At 40.8% G+C, this 18853-nt stretch overlaps 1 protein-coding gene across 3 annotated transcripts in view; it reads left to right on the top strand.

Annotated features, from left to right (window-relative positions):
- Positions 1-17820, top strand: part of CCDC198 (coiled-coil domain containing 198) — a 31315-nt gene extending 13495 nt beyond the window's left edge. The window contains exons 3-7 of one of the 3 annotated variants that reach the window (XM_064365908.1): positions 683-769; positions 2171-2272; positions 3057-3216; positions 11927-12105; positions 15278-17820. In XM_064365908.1, the coding sequence (XP_064221978.1) occupies positions 683-769; positions 2171-2272; positions 3057-3216; positions 11927-12105; positions 15278-15298 (549 nt within the window). In that variant the 3' untranslated portion in view covers positions 15299-17820. Of the gene's footprint in view, positions 1-682; positions 770-2170; positions 2273-3056; positions 3217-11926; positions 13503-15277 lie in introns of those variants that run through there. The other 2 variants (XM_012450979.2, XM_012450978.2) reach the window with 2 other exon arrangements.
- Positions 17821-18853: the final 1033 nt, after the last annotated feature.

Raw genomic sequence — 18853 nt, 5'->3', positions numbered from 1 at the left:
ATGTAAGGAGACCAGGCTTTGTCTCCCAAACCTGCTTGGTCACTTCTCAGTACTCATTCTAAGGCAATAAGGGCTGGAGGCAGACCTGTTGACATGGATTGCTGCCCAGTCCTAGTGACCCCCTGAAACGCCAACATGATCTCTATCAAGCCAAGCCCCTTCTAGAAAAAGCCCTAAGATGTGTTAGTATACTGCACTTTCATTTTAAATGTGTCTCGTAATCACCAGTAATCACTACCAAAAATATTCTCTAGGGATCTTTCAAACAGATTGCTTCCCTAAGGGCTGGAATAGTTCAGCTGGGTACCTAAGGGATATGTAAAATAAAATAACTTCCTAGTGCCTCTTTTATCACTAGTATTCTAAGATCCTGGTGGTTTGATAACTCTGGACATGGTCCCTCAATGCAGACGGAAGAGGATTCCTAGTCTCCTAACTCTCTGACCAACATTTACATCAATAAGGCACTGGAGACGGTACACTAGAACAATAAAGAACCCAGATAGGTTGAAAAGCCTTTTGCACCAATATAACTGTAATGCTGTTGGAATCACCTTTCCTGTATGCTCTCAGAAATAAGTGCTGCTTTTGCAAAGTGTTAAGATAGTTTAATGTCTGGCTTTTGTGTTTGATCATCTCACGGCATGAGGAATGCTGACCGCTCTAAACCTTTAACTTCTAGAAGCTTGAACCCATTGACTTGCCACGAGTAATTACTTCGGGAAGACTCCTGAGCCAGCGAGAAGCCAGGACAATGTACAAAGCAAAGGTGAGCTGCAGCAGTAACCTGACAGGGAGGTGAACTGAAGGTGGACGACGCAGGATTGGGGCACTGGAGCATGCTGATCTTTTCAAGCACTCTCTGCACGGAAAAGTTCAAAGTTTCAAATCAAACTATTAAGTCATTCAGAGTAAGAACTTTTCAAAGCTATTTATTCTCTTCTATGCATGCCTCCAACTGGCAGTGGCTTTTACCTCTTTCATGAATTCTGCGCCCTTTCCTGCTTTGTGTTGAAAATGGCATTGTGGATGAGAGAAGACTTTTACTTAGAAATTGTTGATTCTGAAAGTTTTCAAATCTGTGAAAAATTCAGCATAAGTCCTCCCTTTCATTCCTCCCCTCAGTTTAAAACTTGCTCTTTGTTCTCAGTTTGCCGGAGAAATCTTATCTGCAAGTTATTTCTAATTTATTGGCCACAACCTTACCAAAAAGTAATCCTGGGAAATGTCTTCTGTATATCTTTTCCCTGCTATGCACTTGTAATGCTCTGTTGACTAGAACTCCCCTCACACAGAAATGAAAGCTGGGAGGTAGAAGCAGATTTTCAACACTTCCCACTTCTAATTTGTTTTGGAGCTAGCTAGGTGCTGCTGTGTGGCTGGCTGACTTGGTAAAGACGTCCAGGTACAGTCAGGTCCTCAAGGCCAAGTTTGTGATGCTGACAGCATCTGGGGAGATGGCCCCTCCCTGAGTTCACATCAGCTGACAGTCACTATCCACACGGCAACACAAAAGGTATCACCAAACACATCACCTTTCCTGGCGACAGCAAATGACAAATGAAGGTATGTTCACTCTGGCTGCCCTCAATAACCGTCTGCACTGTCCCAAGGAGTTTATGATGCACCGGCAGGGAGACATTCAGAGTCACAAATAACCTCAAATCCTCCCTAAACTGCAATATTCTCCAAGGCTTAGGCTGGCATATGGAAATGCACTCTATAGAAATAGATTCCATTTCACCATTCAGTGGATTCCCTCTCATTTCATAGCCAGCCAATTTGTCAATGGTAGAAGAGGCAGGGAGAAAAAGAAAGGTTTCCTCAAACCAGAACACATTTCTGGGGAGATAACAATAAGCATCTGTTTACAAGGGAAGTGATATCTTATCAAAAATGAGATGTGGAAAGATATTCCCATTTAAGCTTTATAAAACTCTATAGCAACCTTAAAAACTACATGTATACACATCAAAGAGCCACTTCATTCATTGATAGTGACAGAAAGGACTTGTCAGGGACACACAATGGTCCGCTTTTGCCATCACAAGATATCTCTCTGGGTTATGACTGATTAAGATCTCACTCTGTTTCAAGAAGGATCTAAGCTTACGAATTGCAGAGTCAGTAACAAATTACCCCATACTAACAAGTGTGTTGTCTTTCATAGCAGGTACTGGAAAAGAAAATGCAGGTTCCAATGTACACTTCTGAGAACAGACAATATTTACATAAGATGCAAATGCTGGAAATGATCCGTAAAAGACAAGAGGTAAATATGAGAAGAGAAAAGAGTGTTATATTTACCAAATTTTCATCACATAATCACTGCCCTGACACATGAATATATCAAGCATAGACAGCCAGTCTTTACTTAGCATTTCAAATGTAGTCATTGAGGTTGAAAGTTCAACTACTAAAGCTGAGAAGAATCAGGAAGATTCCTTCTGCTAATAAGCTTGTTGAGTCTTTTCTAAGCTTTCAGTCCTATCAAGGATGTATCTGGATGTCTCAAATCTCCATTTTTAACAACAGTTTTAAAAACAGCTCCTATGACATTCTGGACATAGGAAAATGGGGCTAGATCATTTTTCTTGGTTTAGTGAAGGAGGCGTGAGTTGTTCTTCATTCTAATACCTAGGCCTCTCTCTCTAATTCATGCCATAGAATTACCTAACGAGAAAGACGTTTTTTAACAAAACCCCTTTACCAGTAATGCCTGTAACTGTCATATTCCAAATTCCTCCCTCTAGGAAATGAGTCTTTAGTTACTGCTCTCTGCAACTCCAGTCACATCAGCTAGCCTACAGAAACACATTTTTGTAAGGGTCTTCATCCTAATTGAGCCATACCTTTTTGAGACTGGGCACACTCACCTTTCTCCTAACAAGCCTGTGAATAAAGAAAGTTCCTAAACCTTCTAATAGGAAAAGGAAAACCATGTTCTGGTTAGAAGACTGCAGATGTCTACAACTTGCAAAGTGGCTGATCTGTCGATTTATTCTGGTGAAAGTAGCTTGGGAAGAACATGATCATTTATGGTTGATGATTTTCAGGCCCAAATGGAGTTAAAGGAAAGTCTTCATGGGGAGGCAAGAATTAATAAGCAAAGTCCAAGGGACCATAAAGCCAAGAAAATCCTTCGAAGCACCCCAAGAAATGATGCCCGTGGCCTTCTAACCATGTTGCCTGATGAAATCTTGAACAGAGGTCCCGGTGAGTCATGTACATTTTTTTAGTAGAATATTTCAAGTGTTTTTAAAGCTTCATCAAATAAACTACCAAAGGAGGGGGCGTGGTGAGAAGACAGCAAACAGCTTTGAGTTCTTGCTGAGATTTTTACTTCCCAGAATATAGTGGGCATGTTGTCATGTAATTTTGGATGGCTGGCAGGAAAAGACAGAAGCTTAAGCTCGGTAATTAAATGTCTCTTTCTTTGTAAGGGTTTAATATGCTTTGCATGCATCGTTTCAAGCCTTGCCTCAACCCTAGAAGGAAAAAAGGCAAAATAGCCTCATCTTGTGGTTAAACAGAATGAATCACATGGATATACGTTGCCTGTAGTCACAGGGCAAATTTGCTTCAGCAGGGTTGGTACCATATGCAGACACTTCTCTCCCTGACTCCACCATTTTCCCTGCAGGTCAACCCTCTTTGGCACATTCAGAATTTCTAGAATCAATCACTGCCCACCCTAAGCTTCCTCTTCCTGCTGATCTACTGGCTCAGTGGACAAGGCCTCCAATGTCAGTCTTCCCTATCTCCCTACAGCTGGTCAGTCACCAAGCCCTGCTGATGTCAACCAGCAGTAAAATCTGCCCTTTCTCTTCCACTCCCAGTAGTATTGCCTTAGATCCGGCCCTGGTCCTGTTACACCAGGACTCCAGCCATAGTCTCCTGACTGGGCCCCTCCCCTTGGGTCTTACTCTCCATCAATCAACCCTTCACTTCAATAGCTCTCCATGTGGTCACCAGATCACCAGCATCAGCATCACCTGGGAACCTGTTAGGGCCCCAGCCAGAGTGACTGAATCAAAAACGGCAAAAACTTTTGATTCTGGGTTTAACCAACCCTCCAGGTGATTGTGATGCCCTTAAAGTTTAAGAAACACTTAACTTTAAGTGATTCTTAACGCTATGCGATGATTAAAGTATTACCACAGACCAGCAGCATCAGCATCACCTGGGAGTTTATTAAGAAAGGCAGAATTGGAGATCGTGCCCCAGACCTACTGAATAAGAACCTGAATTTTATCAAGATTGCCAGATGATTCTCGTGCACGCCGAAGTTCTAGAAGCACTGCACTAACATCAGAGTAATCTTATGAAATTCAAATCTGACTGTGTCACTCTCCTACTTAGAAAAACAAAAATCCTCCATGATTCTCTGTCAGCCTGAGGACAACATCTACACTCCTTAACACGGAGCTAAGTGTGGTGACTCATGCCTGTAGTCCCAGCTACTCAAGAGGCTGAGGTGAGAGGATCACTTGAGGCCCAGATTTCAAAACCTAGCCTGGGCAACATAGCAAGACCCCTGTCTCAAAAATAAAAATAAAATAAAAAACTCAGCATGTGACTCTAAACCTTTCAGGATCTAGTCATTACCTACCTAGTCTTTCTAGCTTCATCTTCTGCCGCTCTCACACTCAGCCCCCACATTTCAGCCAGGCCAAATTGTTCTACACTCTCAGATCACTCTATGCTTTCTAATGGACAGGCTTGTCCACAGCTTCTACGCTACATTGCCCCACCAATTAGAGCCCCATTAAGTTTCCCTTGTTTGTATTTCCCCAGGGCAAACCCACAGTTGGAATTTCCAATATTGTTCACACACATAGATTGCTATGCTGTGGGCCAAATCCCCACAGGAGCAGGACGGACTGACCACTGAGAGAGCCGCAGAAAAGCTGGCTACGTCTCTGGAGGTCTTGAACTTCTAAGATGCAAAATTGCCTGCTGAAAGAGACACTGCTCCTGCTCGGAGAAACAAGATGCTTAATCAATATGTTAATTAAATAAGAAAGGGCTGAATAATTGAAAATCTACTTGAGGCATCTGTTTAACATATACTCCCAGGTCTCAGAATGAAATATGCTTTGTAGTCACATAAACAATTTTTACCATTTAAACAATACCTTAAAAAATATATGCAAAACAACCAAGAAAAAAAGCCTCAGCTAAAGTTAGACACTTAAGAGTCATCACTTGAGAGCAGGCCAAGAAAAACCAGCATTGGCAAAGTCCTTGGAAGATGTCTCAGACCTGGAGGGGACCAAGGAGAAACTGGCACATGGAGAAAGGAGTTTTCCTCTGCTCTCCTGATGCTTCTTAAAGCTGCTTCATTTTGTTCAAGCTAAGGTTCGTTGAGTGCTTACTATCAGCCAGGTACTGTGGTTTGCCTTTAATATGCATTCTCTTTTAATTCTCACACAGCCTAGAAGGTAGGAGTTACTGTTAGCCCCAGTGCGATAGAGCCAGGATTCAAGGCCAGGTCTTTTTGACCTGCACTCTCACCCAGCCCCACCAGCACACCAAGGGCTAGAAACCCTGTCAAGGACAGCTTTGGAAAAGTTTGCAAATGTAGGGGTTGTAACTGCTTGACCTTATTTTCAAGAGACAGCTGCACCCTGAGACTTCTGAAAGGAAAGTTAAAGCAGCTGGTAGACTTTGGTGCTCGTGTTCTCCTGGAAGTGACAGAGTATAGAGAAGGGAGGATAGGCGGAGTAACTCAGGCAGGGACCAATTCAAGTGCCAGGCAGAAAGGCATAGCTGCATCCATAGTGCACAAAAGCTCGGATATAAGCAGAACGACCTGAAGAGCTTCTCAAAAACACCCAGTGTTAGAACCAGTCATGGTGGCTCATACCTGTAATCCCAGCACTTTGGGAGGCCAAGGGCGGCAGATCACCCGAGGTAAGGAGTTCAAGACCAATATGGCCAACATGGTGAAACCCCATCTCTTCTAAAAATACAAAAATTAGTCGGGCATGGCGATGGGTGCCTGTAATCCCAGCTACTAGGGAAGCTGAGGCAAGAGAATCGCTTGAACCTGAGGCAAGAGAATAGCTTGAACCTGGAAGTCAGAGGTTGCAATGAGCCAAGATCATGCCACTGCACTCCAGCCTGGGCAATAGGGCAAGACTTCATCTCAAAACAAACAAACAAACAAAAGAAACACCGAGTTCTGTCTCCATCTTCATCTTACTGAATCTGAATCTCTAGGTTGAAGGTGAAAGAATTTTACTTTTTAAAATTTCCTCAAGTGATTTTGAACATTAGCCAAACTTAGACGGACTACATAACCCTTGAGAGCCCTTTCAACACTTTAATCTTCTGGGAACCTTTTGCTTTGTAACAACTCATGTGTGTGTGTATATGTGTGTGTGTGTAGATACACATGACAAAATGAGCCTAGAAAATGTGGATTTTGCTAGCATGAGATAGAGAATTTTAACTCTTCCCGTTGTAATGATATAATTAACTAGACTCTCAGAATGACATGTCTGCATCAACTCTATTGCCTATTATTGAAGTCGTTGGAAAGAGAAGGCAAATATCACTGGAAATTTGTTTGATGATGGAGAAATTACAATGCCTACAAAGGATATCATTCTGTTCTGTGCTTCAATTTTCACTGTACATGTAAAGTGTAGGATATCTGGATAACAATGGATACAGCTAGTATTTATAAAGTGCTTCTAAGAATTTTAAATGCGGCCGGGCGCGGTGGCTCAAGCCTGTAATCCCAGCACTTTGGGAGGCCGAGGCGGGTGGATCACGAGGTCAAGAGATCGAGACCATCCTGGTCAACATAGTGAAACCCCGTCTCTACTAAAAATACAAAAATTAGCTGGGCATGGTGGCGCATGCCTGTAATCCCAGCTACTCAGGAGGCTGAGGCAGGAGAATTGCCTGAATCCAGGAGGTGGAGGTTGCGGTGAGCCGAGATTGCGCCATTGCACTCCAGCCTGGGTAACAAGAGCAAAACTCCATCTCAAAAAAAAAAAGAAAGAAAAAAAGAATTTTAAATGCATCATTTAATCCTCATATTAATTCTACAAGGTGAAAATTATTACCACCTCTCTTCTACAGATGAAGAGACTGGGTCCAGAGAGGTCAAATCTCATGTGCAAGGTCACAGCAGCCAGTGAACGGTGAAGCTGCTCTGGGATGCACGTGACTCAGGAGACAGGGCACCCAACTCCTGAGCCGTCATTCTTCACCTCTGTGCTTGGCATTTATCCTAGCAGTGATTCCTTTTTACTTATTCCCAGAGAGCATCTTTGATTTCTTTCCCTGCCTTCTAAAAGTAGTTCAGTTTCTCCTACAAGCGAAGTGTAGCTAAGATCATACACTTACATAAGCATTCTACTATCAGCGTCTGCTCATTAAGGTTTCTCTGCAGCAGTCTCCTCTTACTTAAAGTCATATTTGCCCGTTCTTGTTCCCCTGTTGAAAGGTGAAATGAGCGTTGTGGCTCTCTTGTGAGATAAAAGTCAGTCGCTGCTTTCTATGGCATCTTTGAAATGAAATCACCCATGCTTTACATGTATTTTACATACATTCATATAATAAATTAAACACATAGTCATATGACACAAAGTATATATAACAAACACATAGTGAACGTCATCCTTCTTGGTGTGCAAGTCTATGAGCTTTACTGTGTTTATGTGGTTCCTACCCTTTGCTGAAGCCGTGGTATGAAGGAACATCGTGGGTGGCAAGAGCACTGGAACTGACCTCAAAGCATGTCCCTGAGCCTCAGTAGTGCATCTACTCAAAGTAAGCTCCATGAAGGCAGGGACCTATTATTGTTCCTAGAATAAATATTAACTGTATATTTTTCTATATAATTTTATTCTCGAGAGAGAACGAATATAGCTAAATTCTAGTTATTTAACCTCCATGAACCTCAGTTTCCACGTCTGTAAAATGGGAATAAAGTATTATATACCATGTAAGTTTTATATAAAAATCAACATGAATGAAAGCACATGTAAAATGTAAATGTATGGCTGGACACTTTACAGGCCGTGGCTCATGCCTGTAATCCCAGCACTTTGGGAGACTGAGGAGGGTAGATCACTTGAGGTCAGGAGTTCGAGGCCAGCCTGGACAACATGGTGAAATCCTGTCTCTACAAAAAATACAAAAAATTAGCCAGGAGTAGTGGCGCATGCCTGTAATCCCAACTACTGGGGAGGCTGAGGCAGGAGAATTACTTGCACCTGGGAGGTGGAGGTTGCGGTAAGCCGAGATCATGCCACTGCACTCCAGCCTGGTCAACAGAGAAAGAAACTGTCTCAAAAAAAAAAAAAAAAAAAAGTAAAGTGCCATACTAATGTAAGGGAATATAGACAAAACTGAAGAAGGATAGAATTGATGTCTTATAGTGAAAACACTCATATGCTTCGGGGACGTGTCACTCTGAATCCATTATTTGAATGTCACCTTCAAAATTCTGGTCTTATCTGGCCACCTGCACCATCTTTCTATAAAGAATCTTGTTTTATTTTTTAATATAGCTCTGAATGTGAAATTCTGGGTTTGACATAGTAGTGATACATTTTTCTGAAACACATATTATAAAATACACAGCCATCAAACGGTTTTCCTGCTTAAGTGATTCTTTTACTACCTACATCACGTCCTATTTTTCCCACTGACATCTGTTGCTTTCCTCTCTCCCTAAATTAATTTTGGAGTAGGATACACTTTCCTTTACTCTGCTCACCCGAAACCCATTTAGGTTTTTAAAGACTGTGTTTTTATTTTTTAAAGTCTATAAACCACAGAGAAGTAAACAGGGATTTACAAAAATGTAACAAGCTATAAGAAATCTAGTTGAACTGCTCTCAAATTTTAATGCTATATACACAAAACTATGTATGTAATACTTTATGAGTGACAAGGGATTGATTTTCAAGGATGAATCTAAATATTTGAATTTTGTCTCATACATTAGACCTGAATTTTCATAACATCAAGGGTATTGTGGGACTCAGGCTATCATTAATATTTCATTAGATCCCACCACAAACAAACATGCTCTTTTGTTTCAGAGCTCCTGCCTATAGCTGGATGTTCTAGAAAATTCCTGTTCCCAGTCTAAGTGATGCCTCTGGTAGTTCTTGACTTATTTGCAGAGCAGAGATGATTGCACTCCGGAGCCCCAATGAATGGGGCCTTTCCTATGTCCTAGTTACCAACACTGCCCATCTCCCAAAATTCTCTGATTGGTCGTTTGTTCGTTCATTTATTCATCTATTTGTTCACCATGTATTTATTTAGCACATACCAAGAGCCAGGCATTGTGTAGTAGTTTCATTGTATGGTGATGAGTCAGGTAGATGTGGTTCCTGGTTTGTGGAGCTTGTATAGAGATGTTTAACAAACATATGTTTAACAAGAGCATAACGGGTAGACCTAGTATCTGTGGAGTCAAGGAATGTTTCCATGAGGAAGGGACATTTACACTGAGATAAGAAGTAGCTGGATGAAGGGGGCAGGAAGGCATGTGAGTGTGAGGACCATGGGTCCTGGAATGTTCATAATGGTAATTAACCACAGCATATGCAAAAGCCCTGCAGTGGGAAGGAGCACGACGGACTCTAGGTGGATGAGAGATTCAGAGAGTCACTGGAAACGGTCCTGAAGACATGGGCAGGGCCAAATCACACAGGGTCTTGTAAGCCATGTCAGAGAATAATTTTAAACTCTATCTGAAGATCAATGGGAAGCCACTGATAAGGCAAGATAGTGACATAAGCAGGTTCATATTTTTAAATATCACTCTGTTTAGACTGTGGAAAACGGGTGGGAGGAGAAACTAAGAGGATAAAGGAAGAACAATTATAAAGACACAGCAAAAGCACAAGTGGGAGATGATGTTGGGACCAGGAGAGTAGGGTCATGGTGAGGAAGGAGAGAAGCAGCCAGATATGAGATCTTTAGAAGACAGCATGATCAGAATTATCCCGTGACAGGTTAGATGTAAGGGCATGGAGACGGTAAGGAGGCCAGGTGGATTCCTGGGTTTCTCTTGAAGAATTAGGCAGATAATGGAGTAAAGGCAGTACCATTTGCTGAATTAGGGTAGTTGGGAGCAGAAGCAGCTTTGTGAGAGAGAAGGGGGCGCTGTATTATTGCCAAGTAGACATCAAAGTGGAGGTGTCCGGTTTTACAAACCATCCTTTGTAGCTTAGGAGAGTGACCAGGGCCGCAGACATAAATCAACGTGGTTATCTGCCAATGCTATCTAAAGAGGCAACTACAATCACTATAATAATATTCAAGGGGAAAAGCTGGTAGCCTCTCACTGAGGCCCAACAAATCACAAGGCATAAATTCTCATGTTAAAATGCTTATTTCCGACTCATCAGGGTGTGTGCATTAAATATGTATAGTTTTTATATGTCAATCATAGTTCAATAAAGTAGTTTTTTAAGATATGGTGCACAGCACAGGGCAAAAAGAAATGCTTAATTTTCTTATATAATAGTACACAACTTCAGATATCAAGGGCTTACATAAACTATGCCAAAAGATTTAATAAACAATTATCATTAAGAAGACATCTAAAAAGTTTGGTCGTTTCAACCAGTCTAGTGGGAAACTCTGGGCTTTGACCTAGGATTATTGTTCTAGCTCCAAAGTGGTTGGGAAGATTTTGTTTCCTTAAAAGCCAGCTTTCCTTGAACAAAGCTCCTGTTGCTTTCTGGAGTGCATTATAAAGAATGCTGGGCACGGCTTAAATAAAAAGCTAAGGTAAATACAGATGCACATAAATCAAATCCCAAACTAAAAATAAATTGTCTCTTTTAATAAAAAATATAAAGTAAAATAGAATGCCTGACACAGTGAACTTCCCAGTACTATGGGTCTGGAGTACAGTTTAGACATCTGTTTCTAAAAGCCTGCACAGGTGATTCTGCTATGAAGCCAGAGTCGATGTGCATGTCAGAAGTACACATTATGTGTCTAGCACACAGTAGATGTTCAATAAAAAACACTAGGCAATGCCACCTGTGTCATATTCTTGCCCAAAATGTTTAACTTCAATTTAAGCATAAGGAAACCATAAGGTAAGCTGAAATTTAGGATCATTATTTAGGATCATTCTGCAAAATAATTGGCCTGGATTCTTTAAAATGTCAGCATTAGGAAAAATGAAAAAGACAGTGAAGATGGAAGAGGAGACAAAAGAGGAGAAACAGTGAGGGGTATAGAGATTGTGAGAGAGAGAGAAGAAAGGGTAGCAGAGTATTCTTCAATTAAAGGAAACAGAGATGAGAAAATAAAACCCAATGTATGATGCTAGATTGGCTTCTGGACCTAAAAAATAAAACTTAAACAGCAAATAAAAAGCAGCTATAATGGGCATTATTGTGGACAACCGTGGATATTTGAATATAGACCATATATTAGAAAATAGACCAAATATTAGAAAATTATATCAATGTTAAATTTCTTAAGTATAATAATTGTATTGTAGTTATGTAGAGAAAATGCCCTTGGTCTTAAGAGATTTGTAGTGATATATTTAGCAGGGAGGTGACTGCAACTAATTGTGAAATGATTCAGTTGAAAAGCATGCATATATATATATAAAAAACATTTTTTGATGTATATATATGATAAAAGTAATATGGTGGCAAAATGTTAACGTATTGGATATATTATTGTGACTTCTGGAAGATTTAAATCCTTTAAAAAATAACTAAAACAATGTTTCATGCTTACAGAGACACCAGTTGAATTCATATATATATATGTAACTCAAGTTATATATATATAATTTTTCAAACTATGTATGTATAGTTTGAAAAACCACCAAGCAGATTGTTTATTAAGCTAGACAATAAATAAATAAATCATTGCTGGGGAAAAATTAAATTAAATAAACTTAATTTTTTTGTAGGAAATTCACAGAATGCACAATTTTTTAAACATCAATCAGTGAATGACTACTGTCCCTGGAAAACTGGCAAAATGGAAACATGGCTTCACGAACAAGAGACCCAGGGACAGCTTCTCTGGGACAGTTCCAGCTCTGACTCAGATGAGTTGGGGAAAGATGAGAAGAAGCCACGAGCACTGGTGAGGACCAGGACAGAGAGAATCCCACTTTTTGATGAGTTTTTTGATCGAGAATAAGAATGCTATTCATTAACCTAGATACTGAGTGCATTGAAAGTTTCCTTTACTCTTAAAATCTTTCAAACTGATATATGAATTACTTTGAGAAAAGGAAATCACTTTGGTAAAAAGAAATGACATCTTTAGAGTCTTATGGTTAACAAGCCTGTTATATGTGCTATTAACTATTGCTGCATAACTAAGTGCCTCAAAACGTAGGGACTAACCGACAGTCATTTTACTGTCTCACTTTTCTGTGGGTTGCTGAGCTCAGCTAGGTGGTTCTTCTGCTGTTCCCTTTTGAAATCTTTCATGTCCTTGAAATTGAACTACATTTTGGACACCTAGGACTGGAGTAATCTGGAGTCCCCATTAGGACACTGAGATAGACACTTGCTCCCTATTCATATAGTCTCAGTGCATCTTCACATGATCTCTTCAGCAGGACACTGCAGAGATTTCTGTCATATGAGCCCAGGGCTCCTAAAAACAATTGTCCCAAGAGGAGGAAACAGAAGTTGCCAGTCTTCTTAAAAGCTAGTCATAGATTTGGCTTTGCATCACTTCCAACAGGTTCTGTTGGTTAAAGTCATAGACCAGCTTGGAGTTAATACAGAAGAGGACTACACAAGGGCATGAATGTGGTCCTTTGGGGTCCATCTTTGAGACTTGCCACCTCACCATGGTTTTAAAAGGAAAATTAGATTTTAGAAAACAAATAGATGGGCCGGGTGCAGTGACTCACACCTGTAATCCCAGCACTTTGGGAGGCCAAGGAGGGCAGATCACTTGAGGTCAGGAGTTAAAGACCAGCCTGGCCAACGTGGTGAGACCCCGTCTCTACTAAAAATACAAAAATTAGCCAGGTATGGTGGTGCTCGTCTGTAATCCCAGCTACTCAGTGGGGAAGCTGAGGCAAGAGAATTGCTTGAACCCAGGAGACAGAGGTTGCAGTGAACCAAGATCACTTCACTGCACTCCAGTCTGGGTGACAGAATGAGACTCTGTCTCAAAATTAAAAAATGCTATTTACCAAAAGAAAAAAAAATAGACAAAAAAGTAGATTGGAGATAAATAAAAGTGAGTTTCTAAAGGAAAGTCACAGTATTGCTACATTAAACACTAAGCTTACTTAGGTCACTTTAATGTCAAGTGTGCAAGATCATTGTGAATTAAAGTTCAAAACTAAGACTTCTTAGATTATGATGTAGATTTTAGAGCTCCTGAAAAATAAAAGGAATCTTATGTATGTTCAATTCAAAAGTTATCCCACTTATAAAAATTAGCTTTTGGGACAATTTTTAAGAACTTTTGTGTAAAATGCAGCTCCATGTTTAGCATAATCCAAAAAAAGTTTTAAGCAATCCAGAAGCTCCCAAGAATTTAGTAAAGCTTTAAAACAAAGCAAAATAAAAAGACCCCTTTTTTGCCTTTTATGGGAAGCTTCCAAAAAGAGAAAAAAATAGGAAAAAACACCACCTGAATTTGACATTGAATGCGTTCACATCAGTAACTAAGAAGATAACAAGGCTGAAATGTCAGGCAATAAAAATACATGTTTCTTCCAAGAGCAGAAGGCTATTAGATTATCCCTGGCCATATCTACTCCCAGTTATTGTGAGTACTCTTCTTACTTTTTCTGTGGTAGGCAAGAAGCGTATTTCCACCAAAAGAACACATACATTGTTCGACTAGCCAACCTTCTCGAAAAAATTAGATTCTTGAGAGGATAAACAAATCCAACCCATTTTCATGGTGTCCTCACTTATTGTGGTCAATCTGGAAGGCTTAAAAAACAAAAAGTGGGATGGAGAACTTTGAACACTAAAAATAGTGGAGCCAAAGATACATCTTCACCATTCTACTCCGACTTGAAATTTAATTTCACAAAACCCTGTTCTATAAGCTCAATGAACTGTGAGCTACATGAGGGCACCAACCATGTCTTCCTCCTGTGGTATTCCTGCTTCCTAGCATGACAGCTGGCAAAGAGTTTATCATTAAATGTTTGCTGAATTAATTAATGTGTTGAGTTGACTAGTCAATTAGAGAGACACTTGTTTCTCTCCAGCTATGCGGTTGCTCACCCTCATTTCCATCATTTCCCAGGAGTCTTAGATAGACAAGGTTGATTATACAGTAAAGAAAATGACTTTTTTTCCCAAGAGCTGTTGGTATTTATATATCTAAATGAATGGCCTAAATTAAGCATTGCCTTGGGATACAGGAACTATGTGTATTTGCCAATGAGAATGCCATAGCTCAAAATATTTGTTGAAAATCTATCAGAGTGAGTTAGCTTCAAAAGAAAATCAATCCTAATGCCTTCTTTGTTTATTTTGCCAGCTCCATGTAGAACTCTTCTTAATGCAGTTATGAATTCAAGGATTTTGAAGGGGTAATAATTATAAAAATAATTGCCAATGTGCATGGTCTGTTTATTGTGGGCCAGGCATTCTTTAAATGTTTTACACATTTAATCCTCACAATGATTTTGTGGGTCAGTGTTAATATCATCCCCATCTTAAAGATGAGGAAATTGAGGCACAGAAAGGTTAAGTAAGTTGCCAGAGTCACCTAGCAGAACTTCCCTTTGGAGTAGACCGTTGTTTACTAAAAGTGACCTGATAGAAGCCAAGGACTCTTTCCTCCTTTCCTCAATTTTACTTCTAACTCACCGGCTACATTACACGGCATTCTGTATTTCTTTTGCATTACATGGTGTGGTTCCTTTTGGGAAGAGCAGGGAAGAGATAATAGTACACTAGAAAGGGTGAGAGCTTTGTGGAATTATTTTTTAGCAAGGAATAGCTTAACTGATAGCCAAACTGCAGGCACAGAGAGGATAAAATCACAGGAGAAAGGCAGGTGAGAGAGTGAAGGAAACCTTAACTGTCTTCCTAATTTGTCCTAGGGAATCAGTCCCCAAACTTTTGGCACCAAGGACCAGTTTTGTGGAAGACAATCTTTCCACAGATGGGTGCCGGGGATGGTTTCAGGATGAAACTGTTCCACCTCAGATCATCTGGCATTAGATTCTCATAAAAAGCCTGCAGCTTAGATCCCTTGCCTGTGTAGTTCACAATAGGGTTCACACTCCCACGAGAATCAAATGCCTCTGCCAATCCGACAGGAGGTGGAGCTCAGGCGGTAATGCTCCCTCGCCCACCACTCACCTCTTGTGTACGGCGCAGTTCCTAACAGGCCACAGACTGGACCAGCACCCGTCCGCAGCCCAGGGGTTTGGAGACCCCAGGCCTGGGGGCAGCATAGGTGAGTATTCCCACCGGAAAGCCCCATCCAGGTGGATCCTTGCACACCATGACAAGCACTCAAGAGACAAATGAGAACCACCTGTCAAATAATCAAAACCTAATAGCAATCAAGATTTCTGGGCCCCACCTTTGATTTACTGGGATTGGAATAGAGCTCTGGCATTCGGTTGTTGGTTGGTTATCTTTTTTTTTTTAAGCTTCTAGGTGAATCTATCACGCAGCTAAGGTTGAAAATTACAGCTTTAGCAATATGAACATTCTATTTTACCAGATTATATCACCTTCTGTCTATAAAAGAAAGAACTTCTGAGGTAATTTTTTGAAGTTAAGGACATTAGGCCTGGAGCTGCACAAAACAGTAAGAGAAATGTTCATTTTGTAAGCAATTTTCTGAGAACACCAATCCTACAGTTAATCTCAAATTTGTTCAGGGCAATGTACGGCCATCATAAACACAGCTGTTGCTGATAAAAACTATAAAATTCAGCCTGGAAACAAAGTTGTCAATTTTCTTCTGCTGAAAATCTTTCCAGCTTTGGAAAGAAAAAAAGGCTCGTCTAGGACTAAATGCATACTTTCTGTTATGAAAATAATATTTTCCTTCTTGCTCTGAATTTCTCATAAGAAAGATAAATATCTTTTTTTCCTTGAATACTTTTGGAAATATATTTTTCTCAATTTTTTTTCAGGCAGAGTGCTGTTTTTCATCATGTACTTATTTTGATGATAATTCTGAGTTACCGTACTGGGGTTTAACTAAAGATAGCTTTTGTAAAAATCACCTATGATAGCCTTGTAAACAAATGGATAGTATCTTCTGCATACATAGGGCCTTTAAAAACAGAAAATAGAACCCCAGCTCTTTGTGACCCTCCCTTTCTTACCACAGAAACATAATGGTCATCAAATTATAATTAACATCAACTATTTCCTGTTTTGAATAAAAAGTAAAACCCTATTTCAACATATTACTGCAAAACCTCACCAATTTAGAATACTACAGGGAAGGCTTGGGAGAAAGTATGCTAATGGGCAGGTTTTAGAAGGTCAGACCAGCCTCAGAGCAGTGGCTCACACCTGTAATTCCAGCACTTTGGGAGTCGAAGGCATGTGGATCACCAGGTCAGGAGTTCAAGACCAGACTGGCCAAAATGGTGAAACCCCGTCTTAAAAAAAAAAAAAAAAAAAAAAAAAATCAGACCATTAAAAATCTGAATTACATCTCATTTTAAAAGAAATGCTATTTCATTCAAGTACAGAAAACACAACAACACAATTGGAAACTAAGTCAATAGTTAAGGATTTTTTTAAGATATGTACTTTATAATAAGTCTGCAATTCATTCATTCATTCATTCATTCATCACTTAATCATGTATTCAACAAGTGGATTTGAGTATCTACTACATGCCAAGCACTGTCTCAGATGCTGAGACTACAGCCATCAACAAGACAAAGTCCCTGCACCCATCCATGGGTTACATTCTAGTGTAGGAGATCACGAGCAGATAGTCAAGTACAAGATAATACAACTTCATGTAATGTTAAGCATGATTAAGAAAAATAAAGCAGGTAACATGGTAGGCAGGGATGGAGTGAACTGCTTGGGGCAGAATGCTCAGGAGGGACTCTGAGGAAGAACCATGAATTAAGGGTAAGTATGAACCATGAGAAGGTCCAAGGAACAGGCTTTCCAAACACCGGAAAAGCAAGTTCAAAGGTTCTGAGATGAGAATGAGCTTATAAGGTTCAAGGCCCAACAAGAAGGCCAGAATGGCAGAGCAAGCAAAGGGGAGACCAACAGAGATGATGTCCGCTAGCTGGTCAGGGCTCAGATGTGAGGAGCCCAGAGCAGCATGGTGTGACAGCGGGTTTGAAGTATAGTACAATTTGAGAGTCAGAAGGGACTGCTCCTGGTCTACACTGATATCTCCAATATGATCATGAACAAAGGCAAACAGACCCACTAAAGTCACATGGCCATAGCTAGCTGACCTAGAGCTGACCCTGAACCCACCAAGCTACTCAGAGGGGCCTTGGTTTCTGCTGGTGGCAGGAGGTTCTGCGAGGAAGCTCAGGAGCAGTGGGTGGCAGTGCTCTGCCCTGTAGGCCAGAGACACAGAGAATGATGACTTGTAGCAGACAGAGAATCAGAGACCCACTGAGTCCGACAGTACATCTGTTCCTCATTCCCAGCCCAGCCCAAGGCCTTGCTGCCTCCTGCCTCGTTCTAAGACTGTATCCCTACCATAAGTTGCACTTACTGCTTAAAACCAGCTCTAACTGATTTCTGCTTCTTAAAATCAAACATCAACTAATAGATATCTTAAGCAGCAGCCACCTCCTTGCCTCGTTACACACCGCCAGAGGCTGTGGTGTGCTGGAATTGGCATGAGTGGCCAGCACTGGATCTCAAAAGGAACCGTGAGGATCTCTTCCCAATCCGTGTTCAGTGATGCCATGCCGGCCATGGTGGGACTATTTACACCAGAAAAATGAGTAAATGTTGCAGATCAGGGCTGTTTTCAGAGAGTTGATATTAAGCATTTACTGACACACATGGCTGGAAGTAAGACCCACCAGGCTCTGGAGCCAGAGGTCACATCCCAGCTTGGCCACTCCCTCTCTTAGGTAGTTATTTCACCTGTCTGGCCAGCGTCCTCACTGTAAAATGGTGATAAGGACAATGCCTACCCCACAGTGTGTTGTGGCAATGAACTAAGATAATGCACGTAAAGTGCTTAGAACATTGCCTGACACACAATAACTGCTCGGTACATACTACTTACCAAGCCATATTATTACCACTGAAATTAGGAATAGAATAAGATTTTGTGTGTGAGAGTGGTTCTAGAGGTCTAGTCAGTTCAACAAGACGTGGAACAAAAGCCAGAAGTACATAACTATGGGACCATGAAAATAAAATTAGCAGAGGATGTAATTATATGCCTGGATTACCCAAGGGAGTCAACTGAAACATTTTTTGAATTAATAATAGAATTAAATGGGTGTTTGGATAAAAGAAATAAATTTTAAAATCAACAGATTTTGCAAATCATTTCTCAGAATTTATTCAACAGAATAAAAATACCACTGTGCAGGGCCGGGCGCGGTGGCTCACGCCTGTAATCCCAGCACTTTGGGAGGCCGAGGAGGGTGGATCACAAGGTCAAGAGATCGAGACCATCCTAGTCAACATGGTGAAACCCCCTCTCTACTAAAAATACAAAAAATTAGCTGGGCATGGTGGTGCACGCCTGTAATCCCAGCTACTCAGGAGGCTGAGGCAGGAGAATTGCCTGAACCCAGGAGGCGGAGGTTGTGGTGAGCCGAGATTGCGCCATTGCACTCCAGCCTGGGTAACAAGAGTGAAACTCCGTCTCCAAAAAAAAGAAAAAAAAAATACCACTGTGCAAAGACAAATGCTCAAGGGTA

The sequence above is a fragment of the Aotus nancymaae genome, unplaced genomic scaffold (assembly GCF_030222135.1).
Source record: "Aotus nancymaae isolate 86718 unplaced genomic scaffold, 86718_ANA_hifiasm-v0.15.2.pri h1tg000062l, whole genome shotgun sequence".
Taxonomy (NCBI): Eukaryota; Metazoa; Chordata; class Mammalia; order Primates; family Aotidae; genus Aotus; species Aotus nancymaae.
Note: the sequence above shows the minus strand (reverse complement) of the source record. Positions and strands in the feature narration are given on the sequence as shown.